This window comes from Micromys minutus, assembly GCF_963924665.1.
Source record: "Micromys minutus genome assembly, chromosome: 7".
NCBI classification, from domain to species: Eukaryota; Metazoa; Chordata; class Mammalia; order Rodentia; family Muridae; genus Micromys; species Micromys minutus.
The window spans coordinates 48,427,328-48,448,325 of NC_137976.1; the positions used below are offsets into that span (position 1 = coordinate 48,427,328).

General features: G+C 40.0%; 1 protein-coding gene and 1 pseudogene across 2 annotated transcripts; both read left to right on the forward strand.

Moving 5' to 3' along the window:
* The first annotated feature begins 470 nt into the window (after nt 1–470).
* On the forward strand, nt 471–4,675 carry LOC308422856 (TNF receptor-associated factor 4-like; annotated as a pseudogene). Its single transcript has 2 exons — nt 471–511; nt 3,681–4,675. The product of its transcript is annotated as a TNF receptor-associated factor 4-like (transcript).
* A 325-nt stretch (nt 4,676–5,000) lies between these two features.
* Nucleotides 5,001–20,667, forward strand: LOC308422857 (OX-2 membrane glycoprotein-like; the record flags this gene model as incomplete). Its single annotated transcript, XM_080919502.1, has 5 exons — nt 5,001–5,076; nt 8,514–8,852; nt 9,499–9,798; nt 18,509–18,617; nt 20,541–20,667. The coding sequence occupies 5 exons, from the start codon at nt 5,001–5,003 to the stop codon at nt 20,665–20,667; spliced, it is 951 nt and encodes a 316-aa protein (XP_080775628.1).
* Nucleotides 20,668–20,998: the final 331 nt, after the last annotated feature.

Genomic DNA, 20,998 nt, shown 5'->3' on the forward strand with positions numbered 1-20,998 from the left:
AAGGGATAGAGCTTTTCTTCTTGGTGTCTTCCTAATGCTTTTCTAAACGAGAAGAAAATCACATATTTCTTTTTTAAGAATCTCAGATGCTCACTCATGGCCCATAGACATTAGGAATGCCACTCTTTCCTGTGACACTTCCTACTGGAATGAAGCGTAAAATGCACAATCCTGGGTAATAGAGACTAGCTAGAGATGCTCTGTATCCATTCACATTCCTGACTGCTACCTAGCCATCATCCATTTTGAACCTGTTTAACTACCCCAAGAAAATTTCCACAGAACCTTTCTCCCTCCATTGAGAGCATAAGCTAGTGTAGGTTATCTAATTGTCTGAGAAAGTGAAAGAACATTTTGACTTTCATGTTACTTTCACCAGATTACAATTAACTATGTTGATAACAACCAGGACTTGCTTTTATCTCATGTGGAGCACTATCAGGCCAAGAGTCAGATAAGAGTTTAAAACTATGAACAATAGCCACATCCAGATAACTTATTTCTTCACACGGTACGATAACTTTATTTCAACGTTTTAATTGCCTTTAAGAAATCTTATCTTGTGGGGTAGGTCAAGGACTCACACACAGGTTGATGTCATTATATAAGTGTGTGTGTGTGTGTTTGTGTGTGTGTGTGTGTGTGTGTGTGTGTGTACTTTTCTGGTTCCAAACAATATTTTGAAAAATAAATTAAAGAAATATATGCTTATGTTTAACTTTGAAATAAACTTGTAAACAGAACAGTAAAACCCATGTGAGCCTCACCCAGGGAATTTTCTATTCTGTCTTTACACTGATGAGATAATTCTCTGATAAAAATAATATATCCTGATTTCTTTGTGTTACTATATCATTAGCATCAATAAGACTTGTACACAGTATTTATAGTGACTGGATCACATGAACACAAACTCCATGCTCAGGCTGCCTGGACACATAGGTATGTCCACCTTCTCTTTGTAGTTCAAAAGCCTGCTTTCTCCAACTCAGTTGGTTTGTTTGGAAATTTGTTTAATTTTCTATCCCATGTAACTTTGCTCTCTGAATTGATTATCTCCTGAGGAACTATACTTATATTGAGTAGTATGCCTGGAGATCACCTAGATGTCCAGGGTGATTTATGTATGTAGCTATTAACAATGACTGTAACTCTCTCTGTTCAAAGGAAACTGTTGCTGAGTTTTCAGTCTCCAAGCTAAGCATTGATTGTGATTAGGTCTGTGACAAAGTCACCTACAATCATATATGTATGTGTGCTTAGCAAATTTTACTATTTGTAGCAGTTAGAGTAATCACTGTGTAGAATCATGGTAGTACCTTGGTAAAATGACATCACTCCTGGCCATTTCATGTGTAAACTTGATGCTATGTGTAACTATTTGTATCTAGCTAAGAGCACATCAGTCAGGCTGTCAGAACATTGAGTGTTAAGTGTAAAGATCAGGTCAAATTCTAGAGTTTGTTTGTGTGTGTGTGTTTTCATCAAAGAATATATTTTTGAATGTATTCTTAATGTATCAAAAGCTTAAGATAGGGCTAAGTATGTGAGTGAGTGGCTACAGGTCTTGCTTTGTTCAGTCCTCAGCATGGCTTTCACAAACCACAGTGACACATGCCTATAATCCCAGCACTAAGGATATGGAGGAAGGAGAACAAAAAGTTCAAGGTCATCATTGGCCACATAGCAAATTCGAAGACCGGGCTACATAACTGCCTACCTTGAAAATAAAGAAGACAGAACAAAACCAGAGCTTGAGACTGCCCTGGAAATAGAGCAAAGACATTCAGCTATGTCTCTGACTAAGACTCCATCTCAGCAGCAACAGGAACACTTGGAAAGCTGAAAAGAAAAAGAATCCTGATACCTGGTTACAATCCTCAGAGGTGAATGTAATTGATCCAGAATGCTGGATCCTGGGGCTTGGGAACTATACAAGTTCCATTTTGACCCTCGCTGACTGCCTTCAGAATTTAATACAGCAGAGGGGTCTCTAGCTCTGAACTGAGATCAGAACACATAGTTCCAGAAACATTTTACTCATTTCCCAAACCATTTTAAAACATTTAATTCTGATAGACTAGTTCCAGAAAATTATATAATTTTTTCATATAGTATCTATGGTGTGGTAAATACTTAGGCTGCAACCTTTGCAAGTTTGACTTAAAGTACACCAAATAGCTTTTCCCCCATAAAATATTTCATTTCAAGTTAGCTTGTGAATGCTAATATTACTATTCTTTAATATTTTAAAGATGTGTGTACAGAAGATACAGGAAGAACAACCAGATTGAAAATGTCATCTTTATCTTCTTCAGAATAAATCAGCTTAATTTGTTTCAATAAATGTATGAGTCCAATTCTCATTATGAAAACAGTAATGATATTTCCCATATAGTTTCAGACATTATTTCACCAATGAAATATTTTTGTTTTGTTTGTGAGTAGAGATATTAATGTCCACCCTATCAAAAATGGCATGTAGATCACCCTTTCTGGTCAACCAACCAAAGCTCAGAGGTTCCCTTTGTCATAGCATGGAAGTTGCATTCATTCACTTTGTTCATGAAAAAAAATTTTTTTTTGCAATTACCCATCTTGTAATAATGCAAAGAAGGAACTATTTCAAACAGTTTTCAAACAGTGTGCAATGGGGTCCCTACTCCTATGAACAAGCTATGTAGCACAAGCCTCACAATTGGGGTTGGATACAACGGAGGGTCCCAATGTCTCCTTAGAGAACTCTGAGACATTAAAAGGACTTCATACTCACTGACCATGAAGAGGGAGGGAGTTCTACTAAGTAGTGCTGGTAACTTGTAATGAACAGCCCAGGCTCACCATGTGTGACCCGATTTTCTTTTAGGAAGTGACTACTTGATACCTCATCAATATGAAGTCATTATCCATGTGGTAGTGAGTAGTTACTCAAGTTTACCAGACTGATTAAAAGGCTTAATAATGGAGGGGAAAGGCAGAAATGTCTTTGGTTGTAATGAGAAAGGCACAAAAGCCTAGACAGAGGAGAAAACTCTAAAGCTAAATGTGGTGTCTGCCTTTGATCTTCCAACTGAGGAGGTTCGGAGACCAAGTACCAGTTGGAAAGGTCAACTTCTAGAAAGAGAAACAACAGGAAGGCTCACCATCCGGGGCACAGGAGTGTCCTGGAGAATGTGAGAAGTTGAGGCTAGGAACTTCCTCTCACTCCAGAACTGTCCAAAACCAACTGCAACCCCACTGTCAGTTACTTCTTCCAAGCCCCGCCTCTGCTATGTGCCTATTGGCTGGAGGGCCGTAACTCCTGACTTGATTGGCTCATAGAAACAGCATCTATTTTCTGTGTATTAAAGGCACTGAAAAATTAAAAGCTGTGCTGATTTAGAGAACTAACAAGGGGTCAAGAAAAGAATCTTCCAGTTAATGTGTTAATTCCATTAACTGTAAATACAGTAAATGTAACACAGTACATTTATCATGCACATTTAAGATGTGGTATAGTGAGTTTCTGCCCATGCACACGTGGACAATGTTTTCTCTGAATTCAAATGACAGGAAGTCTTCTGGATAGGGTAAGGTTATAGATATTTTGAATGCAAAATTTCTGATTGCATCCACAGCGAGGAGGGCTGTCTCTAGAGTGGGACACTTTGTCATCTATAGGGCCACTTGAACACTTGCAGCTTCAACGTAGTCCCCTGCCCGAATCGCTGCCCAGCCAAGCTGAGTCGGACTTACCTGCCCTCCCACTTGCAGCAGGACTGCCCTAAGTTCAGCCTCAAATATGAATTTCATGGCTGTGACTTCATGGGGAAGCCTACAAGAATCACGAGGACATGTGTCCCCAAGTGAGTGTGTACTGTGAGAACAAGTGTGTTGCCCGCGTGACGGGGCGACTGGTGGCCCAGCATGCCTCTTCTGAGTGCCCCAAGCACACCCAGACTTGTGCCAACTGCATGTACCAAGGAACTTCTTATGACATCCAGAGTCACCAGTACCAGCTTTCTTGCTCCCCGCCCCAACTAATGTGGAATGAGCACTGTGGCTCGGGAGGTCCTGCCCACCCATCTGAAGGAACGCTGCAGCACCGCCTTTGTACTCTGCCCTTTCATAGTGTCTGGTTGCAAGCACAGGTGCCCAAGGCTCGAAATGAGATTATTACATGGAGGAAAGTGCAAAACCACATCTGGCTATGATGTGTGCCCTGGTGAGCAGGCAGTGGCAAGAGCCACAGGAGCTGCGGAGAGAGCTGGAAAGCTATCCATAGGGAGTGATGGAGTGCTTATCTGGAAGATTGGCATCTATGGGCGTGGTCTCCAAAAGGCAAAGGCCAAGCCTAACCTGTAGTGTTTTAGCCCACAAATTTGGTTACAAGCTGTAGGTGTCTGCATTTCTTAATGCCAATGGCAATGATGAGGGCACACACCTCTCCATCTACATTACTGTGGTGCCAGGCACCTTTGACAATCTCCTTAAGTGGTCCTTTGCCCTCCGGGTCACAATCTCTATGCTGGATCAGAGCGTCTAGGTTTGGCTAAACCACAGCATGTCTCTGAGACCTTCCACCCAGATCCAAACTGGATGAAATTCCAAAAGCCTGGCACTTGGCGAGGCTTTCTTGGATGAAAGTGCTCTGGGCTTTGGCTACACTAAATTCATTTCCCACCAGGATATCTGAAAGCAAAAAATTCAGTTTTCATCCGTGCCTTTGTTGAGCTGTCCCTGAAGATCCTCAGCTGAGAGTAGAGCCTTCTGGCTTTAAGTGAGAAGAGAGATGGGACAGGATCTGAGGCACTGGGTGAAACTGGGCTGGGGGCTGGAACTCCTTTCAGCCTCTTTTGCCTGGGTTGTTAGCTCACTTTCTCTACAACCACCACCATCATCCCTGCACCTCAGGTGCCTCCAGTTGGTGCGTCAGCCTTGGCCTGGGGAGAGCAGATCTAAAGTTATCAAGGGCTGGAAACATGATCTTAGGGCCTGTCTCCCTCCTGGGCAGGGCAGACATGCCTTGGTGCCAGCTACATTCTACCTGGACTGAGGTGCCTGCTCAGGTGCTACGTCCCAAGAGCCATAGAGAGGGTGAGAGGTATTGGCAAAGGAAAGGGTTGTTATAAAAATCTGCCTGAGATTAATTTCTCTTTCCATTCACCCAGTTATTTATTTCTTCTTTCTGGTTATTTATTTCTCTAATGCTAGGACACCACAGAAGGGAACTCTGATTTTTTAAAATAAATCTGGAATTGTGCTTATATAAAAAGATAGAACTATATTATTAAATGAAGTAAGAATATTTATGCTTGCAGAAAAATCATAGATTTTGACAGGTGATCATTGCATGGGTCCTATAAAGATGATTTCTTTTGAATGGATCATGTAGTCTGACCATATTCACTTCCATAACCTCTCCTTTCCTTCCCTTTTTCTTCTCTCCCTTTGGCTTCTCCCTACTCTCTTTCCTATCTATTGACTCCTGCTTTCAAGTTATGTATAGAGATGCACACATTAGGTCTACACATCTAAGGTACACATATAGAAAACTTGACATCTGTCTTTCTGAGGCTGGCTTATTTTGATTCTATGTGGATGGAATGTAGCACCAGCTTCCAGATAAGGATTCCTTTCGTTGTTTAGTTTTAAGGACATTCCTTATAAAAAGCACTATGTCGTTAAGCCATATAGAACATTGAGACATTTTTTAAGCAGTAAATTTTTATTACATTTTTTATTACACTTAAAAGAAATGATCCAGGAGGTAGTTGACTTCCTGGTGTTAAGAGGCTTTAGTCAGAACTTAATCACCCTGTGAATGAATGATACAAACCTTTTATTTTCTCTCTTCAAAGGGTAAAAAATATTCAGTGTTATGCTGGTTAAATATGAAATAAGCCCAGGCTTCCTTTCATGCAAACCACGTTGCTTTGGTGGGAAAAGGGAAGATATTGCAGTCCCAGTTAGGGAAGAAGAGACCATGACCACGAGTGAAGAGCTCTACCAACAGATTCAATGAACCTTTCCCTCCTTTGCATCACCCATCTCTTAATGCTTCTTTGTGTGCAAGAATCAGGTAACTCTATTTTTGTCTTTTTCATTTCTTTTCTTTTTTCTTCATTTAAAAATTTTTTTTCACAGATATTTATCTGGAAGTCAATGACAAATAAGTACTACCTGGCAAGCTGTTTACTACTACACAAGGAGTGAAGAGGGATATTTGCTTGGTTCTGTGTGCTAATCACGAGTGTGTATAACCTCACAGCTAACAAATCGTGTAGTATGAGCATTTGTGAGACAGTACCTATATAAAGTGGGGGAAAGGTGTGAATGGAGGCAGGCACACAGCTTCCAAGGTGCATCCCTTGCTGAAACTAGATAGTTTCGTGTAAATATATCAGTTTTATGTAACTGTAATAGTAGCAGGCCTGCTAACAACATTTGTTTGTTTCTTGGAATTACGACTGTGTTCACTGTTTAGCAGCATACATGTGTTGTAATTGAGACAGACTTGTCTCAAGACTCTTCCTGTTCATTAAGATGTTTTTTGTTATATAAATAATCTGCTTTATGTATTTGTCTATCATTGCAAGCTGACCTAATTTAGAAATTTATATAACACCATCCTATTATTTTCTGCTCCTATTGACTGACTGAATAAAGAGCATTAAGTCATCGGTTTTCCTCGTAGGTTAAGGTGATTATGTACATCTATAATGGACCTTTAAGAATTGGGGTTAATGGTCTAAAGCAGTGGCCCAGTGCTTAAAGTCAATAGCAAATAATACTCTCTTGGAGGACCCAGTTTTGTTGGAAGCACCCACATCACAATGCTCACCATGGTTGTCATCAATTTCCAGGAGATCCAAAGACCCCTTAGCTTCTGTGGATACCTGCACTCAAGGGCATGTATCCTCACTACAAGCATAATTAAAACCCTAGACTATAATCTTTATTAAATATTTGAGGTGAGGAAACAAAAAAATATGGTCAACCCAAAAGAGGGGCTGACAGACACTGTTGCTGATGCCAAGAAACGCTTGCTGACAGGAACCTCGTATAGCTGTCTCCTAAGAGGCTCTGCTAGAGCAAGACCAATATCAATTCAGATGCTCTAGCCAACCATCAGACTGAGCACAGTGACACTAACTGAGGAGCTAGGAGAAGGACTGAAGGAGCTGAAGGGGTTGCAACCTATAGGAAAAACAACATTATCAACCGACTAGAACCCCCAGAGTTCCCAGGGACTAAACTACCAGCCAAAGAGTACGTATGGAGGGACCCATAGCTTCAGCTGCATATGTAGCAAAGGATGGCCTTGTTAGGAATCAATGAGAAGAGAGGCCCTTGATTCTATGGAGGCTTCATGTCCCAGCATAGGGGAATGCTAGGGTGGTGAGGCAGAAGTAGATGGGTGGGTGAGAGAGTAACTCCCGTAGAAGCAGAGGAGAGGTAGTATGGAATATGGGGATTGAGGAGGGGAAATCTGGGAGGGAGATAATATTTAAGTGTAAATAAATAATATAACCGATAAAAAAGAAAGAAAAATAGAGGCTGAGATTTAATGACAAAGCCTTTTATTAGCATGAGGGCAGCAGCCCCAGGTTCAACCCCTAGCACCGTAAGTAAAATGCATACTGAGAATGATTTCTGTAATGGTATAACTCTGACTATGAAGAGAAAGGGAACCTGGGAACAAATGCTGACAATGGGCTAAGCAGTAGAGAAACGGTGATGGACAGCTGGACTGTTTCCTTTTCTTCTTCTCTTGCTTCTCCTTCTATTCCTTCTCCTTCTCCTTCTCCTTCTTCCACTTCCTCTTCCTCCTTCTCCTCTTCCTCTTCTTCTTCCTCCTCCTCCTCCTCCTCCTCTTCTTTTTCTTCTTCTTTTTCTTCTTCTTCTTCTTCTTCTTCTTCTTCTTCTTCTTCTTCTTCTTCTTCTTCTTCTTCTTCTTCTTCTTCTTCTTCTCCTCCTCCTCCTCTTTTTCTTCTTATTCTCCTCCTCCTCCTCCTCCTTCTCCCTTCTCCTTTTCCTTCTGATAATTTGGGTTTTCTTGTGTGTTTTAAATTCTTCCCTGAAGGCAAGAAACAAACTACTTATGAAAATTGAAGTGTTTGTAGTGGTTTTAACTGTCAGATGACTTTGTGTTCTCATTTGATTCAACACTGTGAGGTAGTGTTAGTTAAGGCTTTCATGGAGATAAGAATGCTGAGATGCAGGAAAGTAAAATATTGCTAGAAGACAACAGTCCTACAGATCAGTCTATGTGAAACTTGAACACAGAACTTCCTGATAAACACAGGGTGTCTGATGTGTTTAAGAGGCTTCTCATGATTTTGTACAGCTTAGATTCACTGGTTTTGAAAAACTACTTGGTACAAACTTGCTTGTAATCATACATCCTCAGTCTAGAGTGTGTCATTTTCTATTGTGTAGAAGAGGCAATAAAAATGGTTATCATAAGGCAAAGAGAAGTGCTGTTAGGACATCTGGGGCAGGATGCACCTATATTTTCCTTAATGTTCCAGAGTCTGCACAGAGAATAAAGCATAAGAATTATGAGACGGCTGTCCTGGGAAGAAATGTTACCATCTTCTGCAACCTGACAAGTCTGGCAAATGTTTTACAAGTTACCTGGCAGAAAATTCAAGATGCTTTGCCTCTAAATATTGGCACTTACAGCCATAAATATGGAGAAAAGATTCTCTCACCGTATGTAAACAGGCTGCAGTGCAAGATCCTGGAACCCAGCACCTCCTTCATGACTATCCAAGGAGTGACGTTTGAAGATGAAGCCTGCTACAAGTGTTTGTTTAACACTTTTCCACGAGGCAGCCATGGAGAGCAAACCTGCCTTAACATTTTAAGTATGTAACCTCTTCCTTAAGGGTCCCATTATGGGGGTATACACCATGGAGTTATAGCTTTTAAGGACGTTGTCCGTAGACAGAAACCTAGATAATAAAAAGCTAGTGATGATTAATCGAAGTTACTTGGGCAGGAGAAAATGATGGAGGCCAATAGACATGGTGTGCTCAGGTAGCACTGTCTCACACATGACATCATTTCCTTAAATTATGCTGACTGGCTTTGATTAAGAAGAGAAAACACAGAAGGGCGCAGAGTGTTGCTACTAAATGGAGTAGAAGATGTGAGACAAAAATAGAGACCCCAAAGGCTAATGGAGGGTGAAAGCTAAGAGAACTTGTATTTCCCAGTCTCCCAATAAGTAAAATCACAGCACTAGTAATAACACAAGTTCTATATTATGCTGATATATATGCAAAGTGCTGAGATGGATGTGTATAATATAATTTATAGTTGCATGGAAGTTAAGTCGGCAGTCAGTGGACAGATATTGGAAGTCTTATGACATTTGTCAGGAGGTATCAGACAGGGATGTTTTCAGCATTTGTGTGTCAGACAGAATTGGGGGAAATGTCATCTTCTCGCAGCAGAGAATTTAGTATGGCCTGCTTTTGTAGTAATTTTCTTTCCCTCTCTTTGCCTCAGCTGTATCTGAACTAGTAACTGAACTCCAGTCTGTTCCTGGCTCTGAAGATCTTTACAACCTTCATTGTTCTGCTGTGGGAAAACCTGCCCCTGGAATCTCCATACACCCTCCAGAAGTCACAGCACATCCACCACAAGAGTATGTCACACAGAACCCCAATGCCACAGTGACCGTCACTAAAATCTACAACATCTCTTTGAAAACCTCGAGGTCCCTGGGTCTCCAGAACCTGGTTGTATCCATGACTCACCCAGTAACCTATGAGGAGAAGATAGTCCCTCTGCCAGTCAATCAAGAAAGTAAGTAAAAGTGACAATGGTGGCGTTAAAGGAGGTGCTGGTGCTGGGAAACAGCCTAGTCTGTAAAATGCTTGTCCTGAAAGCATGAATCCAACTTTGTTGCCCAGCACCCACATGAGAAGCCAGTTATGAGCATGTGCATGTAATTGCAGTGCTGGGCAGGCAAGCACAAGGGAATTCTGGGGTCTCAGAGACCAGACAGCCTAGAATAGCCAGTGACCCTCTGCTCTCAGTAAAACTCTAGTATGAACAAAATAATTCTAATGAAACAAGTTTGACAGCTTCTCTGGTTTATCTCTGGCTTCCATAGTACATGCATACACACACACACATGTCTGCAACAAGCATGTTCTTATACATGCATAGATCAACACCTATACACACATGAAAGAAATAGGATAGGTATGTATCTTTAAAAATCAATCATGAAAAGTATTGATACAAATCACCTGTTTTTTGAAGAAGTCAATCAGTATAAAGTACATACATGATTAAGTAATAAACATGGAACCCAGGCACAGTAGCACACACTTTAATCCCTGAACTTGGGGGGCGGGCATTAGGATCTCTGTGGCTTTAGGGCCAGCGAGGTCTACACAGTGAATACCAAGACAACTAGTGCTATAGAGAGAGATGCTATTTAAAAACCATATCAGAGATGCGGACACTCTCCCCCTTCACCCTGCATGCTGCTATGGGTTCACTAGATATTTTCTTTGCCTTGCTGTGTTTGTTTGCTTGACTGCTTTCTGGCTTTTTCATTCATAGAGTTTGGTTTTGGTTTTTCTTTGTTTGAAGCAATGATAGCCATTTTTATTTTTCTGTCAAATACTTAAAAAAAAAACACTTTCATAACCCTTTAATTTATGTTGGGTAGTTTTTTTTGTTTGTTTGTTTGTTTGTTTGTTTTTCCATCAATTTGGTAACAGCCATTGGCTTTTTATTACTTTAAAATTTTAGTTTTTAATTAAGTAAATAATTTATTTATTTTGTTTCTCATATATTACATCTTGAGTACACCCTTACTTCTTCCCTCCTGTTCTCTTTCCCTCAAATCCACCCCTCCTTCTTTTCTTCAGAAAAGAACAGGCTTCCCAGGAATATCAATTTCACATAGCATAAAAGAGTTCAATTAGACTGGGCACAAACACCCATGTCAAGGCTGGATGAGGTAACCCAGTAGGAGAAAAAGAGTTCCAAAGACGGGCAAAAGACTCAGAGCCAGCTCTGAGTCGCACAAGAACACCAAGCTACACCACCCTAGCATATATGCAGAGAACCTAGTACAGAGTCTGGCAGTCCTCCAGATTGTGAGCTCGTACAAGCCCTGGTTAATTGATTCTGTGAGCCATGTTCTTTTGGTGTTCTTGACCCCTCTGGCTTCTACCAGCCTTCTTCCTTTATTGCGGGAGATTCCCAGAGATTTGCACCATGTTTCACTGTGGTTCTCTGCATCTGCTTCTATCGCTTGTTGAATAAAACCTCTCTGATGACGATTATGCAAGGCTGAGGTCTACAAGGATAGGCAAATATCATTCGGAATAATTTTCTTGTCTAAATCAGTATATTGTATCATGACATTTTAAAGATAAAGTGATTTTTCTTTATGGTTTCTCTTCCTCCCATTTTCCCCATGCCCTTGCCACCTGGTGCCTCCTGCTGTAGAGACTCTTGACCTATTTTCTCTTCCAGGACTCACAGATCTGTGTGCCCTCACCCTGATCCCACTTCATCATCTAATATGGTTACTTTCTCTCATTCTCTTTTCTAAATTTTTAAAAATACTTTAACCATAATTAGGCCTGCACACACACACACACACACACACACACATACACACACACACACAGCACACACACACACACACACACACACACACACACACACACACACACACAGCACACATACACACACACACTTGGCCACTGGTGTGTTTTTCTTTTTTGTTAGCTCATTTTTCGACTGACAGTTTGGGTGTTTATTGGTTTTTCAGTTCTTTTGTAAATTCTGGATGTTAGCTCATGTCTGAAATGAAGTGTGGCTGTGGGCCATTCGCTCTGATAGATTCTGTTACTGTGAAATAACCTTTCTAGTTCTCACTGTTTCATCTCTCTGTTTGAGTTCTGTTCAGAAAGTTCTTGCCTACAAGCTCTCAGCTTTGGTACTGCTCTTGGGAGCACACTTTCTGCCTTTGTGTCATATATAATTTTTCTCCTCATATTTCTTTAATTTATAGCTAATATACAGTGTAACAGGCGACTTAATGTTCTAATAAGAGGTTAGAAAATCCAACACTGGGCACCTCCATGTAGCACAGGGCTGGTCAGTAACTGGAAGGCTTGGCATGGTAGGATGTTCCATTAGAACAAAGGGAGCTGAAAATCCTCAGTGTCGGCAATGCTGTCACAATGACTCCTTCCCAATATGGTGACCTTAAGCTACTCACAAGGACTGCCATCGTGACCCAAGCATGGCATGTTGGTTGTAGCTTTTGATATTGTTACATTAACTTTCCGCTTTGTTAAGTTACCATACAAAACATTAAATTATTAGATTTCATTAGGACATTTCTCAGTGTGTGTGTGTGTGTGTGTGTGTGCATGCGTGCATGTGCGCACACACACGAATGCACATGTAAATAGAGTTTGTTCTACTGTGTCTCTCTCTTTCACTGCCCTGTTCCCTGCTTCCTTTCACAAAGTGTGTTTTCAGTGTTTAGCTATGTGGTGACATATATCAATAATTTAATTTTTATGAGTCAAAAGTATTCTACAGTAGAGACACACCACTCTTCATTTACTGATTCATCAGCTGGATAATGTTTGAATTATCCAATTTAAGGCCTTATTTTTTGGGGGGAGAGGTGAACTAGGTTGGGGCTGAAGCCAGGTGCCTTGTGCATGCTAGAGAGGTGCTCAAAACCCAAACTAGACATATCTCTAGAGTTTCTTTTCTTTTTCCTTCCCTCTTTTTTTCTGCTTTGATTTCTTCATTCTTTCCACCAACTTTCTCCCCCCCCCCATTTATTTTAGAATCTTACTTGGTTGCCAAGTTTGGGCTTAGATTTACTCTGTCCACTCTATAGTCCAGCTATTCAGTCTGCACACTTGCTATAATAACAGGCTGGTGCCACTAACACACCTTCCTAAATGTCTTCGATCTGCAGGTTACTATTTTTAGTAATCTTGAAGCAAATGACTATTAACTCTTCAAATAAGGAGTTATGTGGTTTTTCACTCTTAACTTCATGGTTTATTTTGTTTTCTGTTGTATGTCTATGAAATTGCAGACATAATTTAGATTTTTAAGTTTCCAGTTTGCTGTTAACAACTTTGTTTTCATGTCACTTACATACTGTACAATTAGTTCATTGATAGTATGAAAGTCAGTTACTTTTTATATATTTACAAAGTTCACGGCATTTGTGAGAACATCATAGAACACCTGTATGTGCCCTTGGCAATTATGTTTTATTAATCAGAAGTTGCCATAATAAAGTATATAATCTGTAAGGTGTTGGTGTTTTCTAATTGCTTTGCGATAACCTTGGATGTCTAATTGCAGAACATATCTATCACTTCCTGAAGAAACAAAACACCTTGTGCAGTATCAAAAGTTCCCAAGGACTGAAGTGAGTGCCTTTCCCACTGCCTGGCAATTATTAACATAGTATCTATGCTGATTCATTGACGGTGGTTACTTCCTTTAAATGCAACACTACTGTATGAGGCCATTTGGGAATGCTTTCTTTCACAAGGTGTATTTTCAGTGTTTAGCTATGTGTTGACATGTATCAATAATTCAGTTCTTATGAGTCAAAAGTATTCTACAGTAGAGACACACCACTCTTCATTTACCGATTCATCAGTTGAATAATGTTTGAATTATTTATATTTCTGACTGCTCTGAAAAATTCCTCTTGAGCATTTATGCACAAGGTTTTATGTAAACATATATTCATATTTTTCAGTTCCCTAGTAATAACGAACCCAGAAGTGCTTTTGTGGGTTATACAATAGATTAAATGTCCCGTATTTTCAAAAGCTGCCAGAGGTCAAACTGTTTCAAGTTCCTAATAGCCATGTAAGTCTATTTGGGTTTTGTTTACATCACTGCCAATATTTATTATTCTGTTTTCAAAACCAATATAGCCATATAATAAGTAGGAATGGGTATTTTATGTAATACTCCATGTGTTTTAACAATAACTATCAATTATGTTCCAACCTCAAGAAAGTCAATAAAGTGTCTCATACATAATACATGTATATATATGTACATATGTATATACACTTATATATACATATATATTATATATACATAGAAATATCATACATATACACGTATATCATACATATATATGATATATATATCTCATGAGTGAAATTGTGCATAAAAGTTTTATAATGAATGATTTCATAATATCATCCAACAAAGGACATTTACTTTTGCTGTGTCTGAGTGTTTATGTTAGGGATAATTTTCTCAGTCTTGTTAAGAACATGATACAATCAGGTGAAATAGATACATACTTCAAATTATACCTAGACAAGACAGAAGGTTACTGAAAATCAAAAGAAGGATAAAGAAGTTCTGTGCATTTTCCCTCTCATGTTATCTAGTGCAAGCTGACAAACTTTCCAGGCCCTCACTTGGTGACACAGCACAGTAAACTTCTGGCTATCCATCATGTTCCTGTCTATTGACAGTTCTCATGAAATTCCTATGGTGATAATGAGATGAGAGACTGCAATGATATAAATTGGTTAATGAGACCTTTCTGCTCTACTCCAATATCAGGGTAGGATGATTGACAGCTGGACTGTATAAACCAGTGACGAGTCATGTGTCATGTGTCACATTAGCCCGGGAACTCCAGAGAATCACCATGCATCAGTAAATTCTGAATGTATTCTCATTTCATGGAGAATTTTCTCCAGTTCTTTTAATGGATTCATTTTATAAACAACTTATTAAAGGTACACTAAACAATCTTGGTTAACCTTTTACTACATCTTAATATCCATGATTTTTTTTCTATTGTCTGGGAGAGTATATAAACATGTTCTTCAAGGTTTTTGATGACATTTTTCCTTCTGTGGAGAAGCAAGCTTTTAATTTAAAAATTGTTTTCAGAAACTTTTATTCGTTAAGATGCATCTTTAGAAATTTCACACACATATACAATGAATTCTGATTCCTCTTTCTTATGTTCCTCCCACTCCCACCATAGCACCCCACACCTCTTCTTCCCTTGGCCTACTCTCCCAGATTTGTGACTGTTGGCCTCATGACTTACTTATTTTAACCAGGGCCATCAGTGGCAATAGCCACTGGAGAGTGGCTGTCACCAGGGGAGACTAACAGAGACTCCTCTGTTGGTCTCAGCAGTTCTCCATAGATTTCAGCGTGTTGTCTCGGGAATCTTCAGTCAGATGGAGTGTGTGGAGGAAGGCAACTTTGTTGTCCCAGGCAGGTCAGAGGAGGTGGCAGTTGGTCTCAGCTTGGTCTATGGGAGCAGTACTGTAGACAAACCTGTGGGGGTGATCACAACAGAGGAGCAGAGCCCCAGAATGGGGGGCTCTGTGTAGGGTGGGCAGCCTGTGAAGGTTTGCTTGGGAGTACATCACGATCTATTGTCGCCTCAGAAAAGGAAGGGTGTTAGAAGAATTCTGTACTGGAAGATGTCCTTTAAGTCTGCTTTGGATGGCCGAGGAAGAAAATATTATGTTAATTATTTATCTGAGATAGGCAGTAACTGCTTGTCTATAAAAGGAAGCTTTGTTGTTGATTAAGGATTTAATAATAGTTATCAGGATATTGTTTTGGCCTGTGGAAATAGATTAACAGTGGAAAACTTTTGGACAGAAATTATGAATGCTAGTAAGAAAATAGACATTTAAGCAAAGAGGCATGGGGATTTGGGACTGAGAAGTACGAACATTGCCTTCGGTGTTCCTGTTAAAGAAAATAAGCATTTAAACAGAGACTGAAAGTTTGGGGCCTCAGGTGTGTTTTTCTACTGTCTTTGGCTGGTCTAGGTGGGGGAAGGGCAAACAGTCATATTCTGCCAAGCTGAGGTTGTGTATTTTGGCAGACAGGTCAGCTTTTCCACTATTTTTCTTGGCTGGCAAATCCTAAATGTAGAAGGGGAGGAGATGAAAGGACAACTTTGAAGAAACGGTCTTGGTTACAGTCAGGGCCGGAGGGAGTGAAAAGCAGTTATTGGATTAGTGATGAGAGAGTCCAGTGTCCTAGTTCTGCCTCTCCAAGTGGTCATGCTTGTGGCGGAGCAGACGTGGGATATTTGACTATTCTTACTCCACGCCGCTGCTGGGTGGGCGTCGGCTGCGAGAAGCCACTGGAACCAGGCTCGGAGGGTGGAGAAGCAAAGTCTGTGGCGTGGGAATGGATGACCGGAGCTGCCAGGTTCTCAGGCTCCTGGACACCCAGGAACCACTGGATATCGCCAAAGAGCTGAGAACAAAATGAGGGTCAGCGAGTGGGGCCGACAGATGGGGGGAACTCCGGCCGTTAGCTTTCCTACAGTTCCTGGTGACAGGTCCGGATGAAGAGAAACGGTCCTGAGTTTAAAGTGTTCACTGTCAAGGCATAAAGTGAATGAGTAACACCTTACCCTGACTCTACAGGATGGGCCTGAGATTTAAAAAAAAAAAAAATCCTTTTTGTATGGAGGAGTGTCTGGGAACAAAGCATAATTGGCTATGCTTTGGGTCTTTTAGGTTTCCATTTTTATATAATAAAGGTTTGTTGCTAACAGGAACTTTAGCAGGGATTTGAGAGGGGCAGATGTGTGGCAGTATGAGATGTGCTATTACCAGGTGTGTGAGGGCTCTAAACGTCTTCCTAGACATCTACCCTGGGGCCCAGATGGCTTCGCTGGTGGCCAACCAAGGAAGGGAGAATTAACAGTGACCTTTAGAATTGGGAGTGATTTGGGGGAGGGTTTTTAGAATTTTCTCTGGTACTATTTTTCTCATAGGTAATATCTTTTATTTTAATATAGTCCCTTTCTGGTTGGGTGGTAAGGACTACCTTCAGGGCTTGTAGGGTATCTCTTCCTAGAAGGTTGGTGGCTACTTGAGCCACTAGAGGGCAGATGAGGCCAGTGGCTCCTTCCGGGCTGGGCCTCCCCACTTATTGGCCTGTTCGGTGATGAAAGCATTAGAGGTGTCCCTGTGCCTAGTAGTTGGGGTCCAGGGATCAGTTGCCAGCCATTTGGGATCTCTTGTTGTCTTAAAATTGTCCTCTCTGCTCCAGTGTCGAGAAGGCACTTGAATGGTTTTTTGTCTATTTTAATGGTCAACTTAGGATGGGAGCTTTCTGAGATGCTGGATAGCCATAAGACTTCTAGGGGGGTATTTATCCCTCTTACTGTCAAAACTGAGGGCTGCCCCGTTTGAAGTTTAAAGGCTCCTGTAGTTTACCATCCATATCATACTCAGCACTGCATTGTCTCCTCCAATGGGAACCTTCTCTACAGTGGGGACAAACTGTCCTGGGGGGGGCTTAGGATCTGTTGTGGGGAGAGAATTTTGTGGGCATTCATTTCTCCAATGTCCTGGCTGTCTGCATTGAACTTCTGCTTTTACTGCTGCTGCAAATGCCTGAGCCACGGGTATAATCTGGTTTGAAGTGGTTCCTATGTCTTTGGTTGCCACAATCCACCTATCGTGGTGTTCCTCTCAGAGACCTTGTCAAGCTAGCCTGGATTCAGAAGTCATACCTTCCCACACAATATTTTTAAGGAGGAGGTCTCTGGCAGTGGGGTTGGCAATTTTTCTGTCTAGATTTATTTTGGTTCGGAGAATAAAATCAGAGAGGGTTTCTCCAGGTTTTTGTTGGAGAGACAGCAGGGGGTTGGCAGGTTTGCTCACCCTGTCTGCCCCACAGTACTGGGAGTAAAAGCGTGAAAGGCCTCCATCATTTCTTTCCTCATCACCAATCGTCTTCATCCTTCACCCTAGGAGTTCATTCTTCTGTTGATGTTTCATGTGTTCTAATGCTGTTTTTAAAGATTCACAAGAAATTTTACAGGTATTTGTTTTATGTTTGTATAAGGAAGCTAAAGCTGGCTCAATCCTTTTTCTGGTCAAATTTTTCTCAACACATAAAGCTGGATTATATAAACTAAATACCATAAGTATCTTCTATAAATCTGTCTTCTGTTTTATTAAGGTTAGTTTTATTTATTAAAATGCAAGTGTCAACAGTAAGCAATTTATCAATTCAGAAAAATGTTATGCCTTGCTCATTTTTATGTTAAATACTAGGGGTATGAATTTCTCCTTCTGGTGAAATTCCAGGTGTAGTTTCTGCTTTGTTGGGATTACCTTCCAAAAAGAGTTTATATTTCTGTGTAAAATTCTTCACATTCAATCTCCTCCACCTATCTAAAATGGCTTTGTAGAATCTTGTTGAAAAGATTGTAAAAACTAGATCAAACCCCATTGGTGCAGCCATAGTGCCTCACTGAAAAGCATGCACATTCCTAATTACATTCAAGGGAATTAGAAACTGCCATCTAGGATCTTGCTTTTTGTTTCATGGCAATGACAAAGCCTCTTGTAGAATAAATCTGAAAGTCAATTAAGCTGTAGCAAATCAAGAAAGCTTTACAAATTAACGGCCTCAAGACAGCAGCACAGTGTGACCAGAAAAATAATGTGCTCTGGTTCTTGATTTTTAGGTACCACAAATCCTTGTGTAAAATGGGTGATAACTGCAAGTGTGTTCATCATTTTGTTTATCGTCTCCATCATCAGTGCTGTTCTCTGTATTTATTTCCAAAAGAAAAGGTAAGATATAAGATAATGGGCTGTGACAGACGTATTAATAACATTGGAGGTAGTTGGGGATGGTTTTTTGTTTTTTGTTTTTCTGTTTTTTTTTTTGTTTTTTTTTTTTTTTTTAATTCTAAGGGATCTGGAAATACCTATCATGAGAATACTCAAGGAAAACTCATTTCCATGTGCTGGACATTTTCTGACATTAGATGGTTATAAAAGTAGACCGTTGATAGACATTTTTAAAAATACTGAATTGAATATTTTTATTTTATGTGTTTGTGTGTGTGTGTGTGTGTGTATGTGTGTGTGTGTGTACACTACATTTGTGTCTGGTATGTGTGGAGACCAGAAAAGGGTGTTAAAACTTGAGTTACAGGCAGTTATGAAAACTTCATATAGGTGCTAGAAACTGAATCAGGGTCCTCTGAACAAGCACCAAATCGTCTAAACTGATGAGCCATTTCTTCAGTCCAAGTTTAAGACTTGCAATTGGGAAGAGATTGTCATAGGAGATAGCATAGGTTCCAGCAGAGAGCACCTGTGTGCTGAAAACACAAAACAAACAAATGGACTGAAATTAGAAGCCTGAGGTAGGTCCAGATGAGCCGTAAGATGAAATGGCGATTGTACTTTATAGGATTAATAGAATAAAATATTCAGCCATATTTCCAGCTCCCCTGGTAGACAGCAATTCCTGATGGGATATATCTTAGTTAGGATTTCTATTCCTGCACAAAATATCATGACCAAGAAGCAAGTTGGGGAGGAAAGGGTTTATTCAGATTACACTGTCTACATTGCTGTTCATCACCAAAGGAAGTCAGGACTGGAACTTAAGCAGATCAGGAGGCAGGAGCTGATGCAGAGGCCATGGATGGATGTTACTTACTGGCTTGCTTCCCATGGCTTTCTCAGCCTGCGTTCTCATAGAACCCAGGTCTACCAGCCCAGAAATGGCACCACCCAAATTGTGTTGGGCCCTCCCCCCTTGATCACTAGTTGAGAAAATTCCTTACATCTGGATCTCATAAAGGCATTTCCTCAACTGAGGCTCCTTTCTCTGTGATAACTCCAGCTTGTGTCAAGTTGACACAAAACCAGCCAGTACAGGATATAAATGTGAATAGAAAAATACTAGGCAGTGACAGCAGAAACTATAGAGATAATCATTAGCATGTGATTTGTTATACAGTCATCTATTTGAATTTAAAAAGAAACTGTGCAATTTTTGTGCTGCACCATCCAAGCCATGGAAGCATATAAATCAAAGAAACACAAAAATATCACATAGAAACAATCCAGAAGTCTCTCTCACTGGGATGTGGAAGAGATACCTTAGAAGACAAGAATGGGGAAGCATCTTGAACAGAGAGCTACAGTGGTACGGATGACAGATGATTCCTCTCTATAAGGAGGAGTAGAAAAGAGGAGGGAGTAGGGTTAAGGTTATGTTTAGAACTGGAAGATATCCTGAGAGACAGCTGTGGAGAAAGAGGAAAGATTTCTCTTGCTCATGGAAAGAGTTTTAGCATTAAAATAATCTTGTATAAATATTCGCAAAAGTAGAGGAAGAATAACCTTTGCAGAAAGGATTAAGAGTTCTGTTTGAACATTGTGATTTTTAAATGTCAATTTTATATCCTAGGAAGTATGTTAATTAAATATCTACACGTATGAATCTATGGTTGGTGAAGCAGAAGATAAGTTTTTTTTTAATATAGAGGTTATGGTATCCATGGGAATATATCATAAAGTATTGTTATCATTATGTTAACTTTAAAACATTAGGCAAGCTCTAATATCTTGGTCAAGGGTTCAGATGGGTTTGATATGAATGTCTTCAATTTTATCAGTAGCCTGCTTTTGTATGCTGACATGACATGTGTTTAGGCAGTATTCAATTTATTTCTGTAACTGTCATGGCATTTCTAGGTCAGAAAACTTGCAGGAACCATCATCAACACAAATGGGTAACACAATATCAACTCTGATGCCCACACCACCATCAACAGAGACGGAGGACTTAATAATCCAAACACCACCAGACAGATATAATTAGAAGTATGTTATATTTTTATGTTACTAGATACTCTTTATGATTTATCATTTCAAATTAAATCACATATTGGCTAGCAGCAATTATCATTTTGGAAATAAGCCGAGGCAAATACTTGTTTTAATATATAATCCTATTTCAGGAAGCAGTAAATTCAAGTGAGTTTTTATTGATATTAATGTCTCTAAGTTGTGCAGTGAAAATTAGAATTACTTAAATGGATACATAAAACTTATAGCTGTTTATGGATGGAGTATAAGGTTTTGATAACAGGGTAAACCTGTTTATACAGACACTTACCATTTCTTTATGTTTAAAATTTTGAAATGTGTCT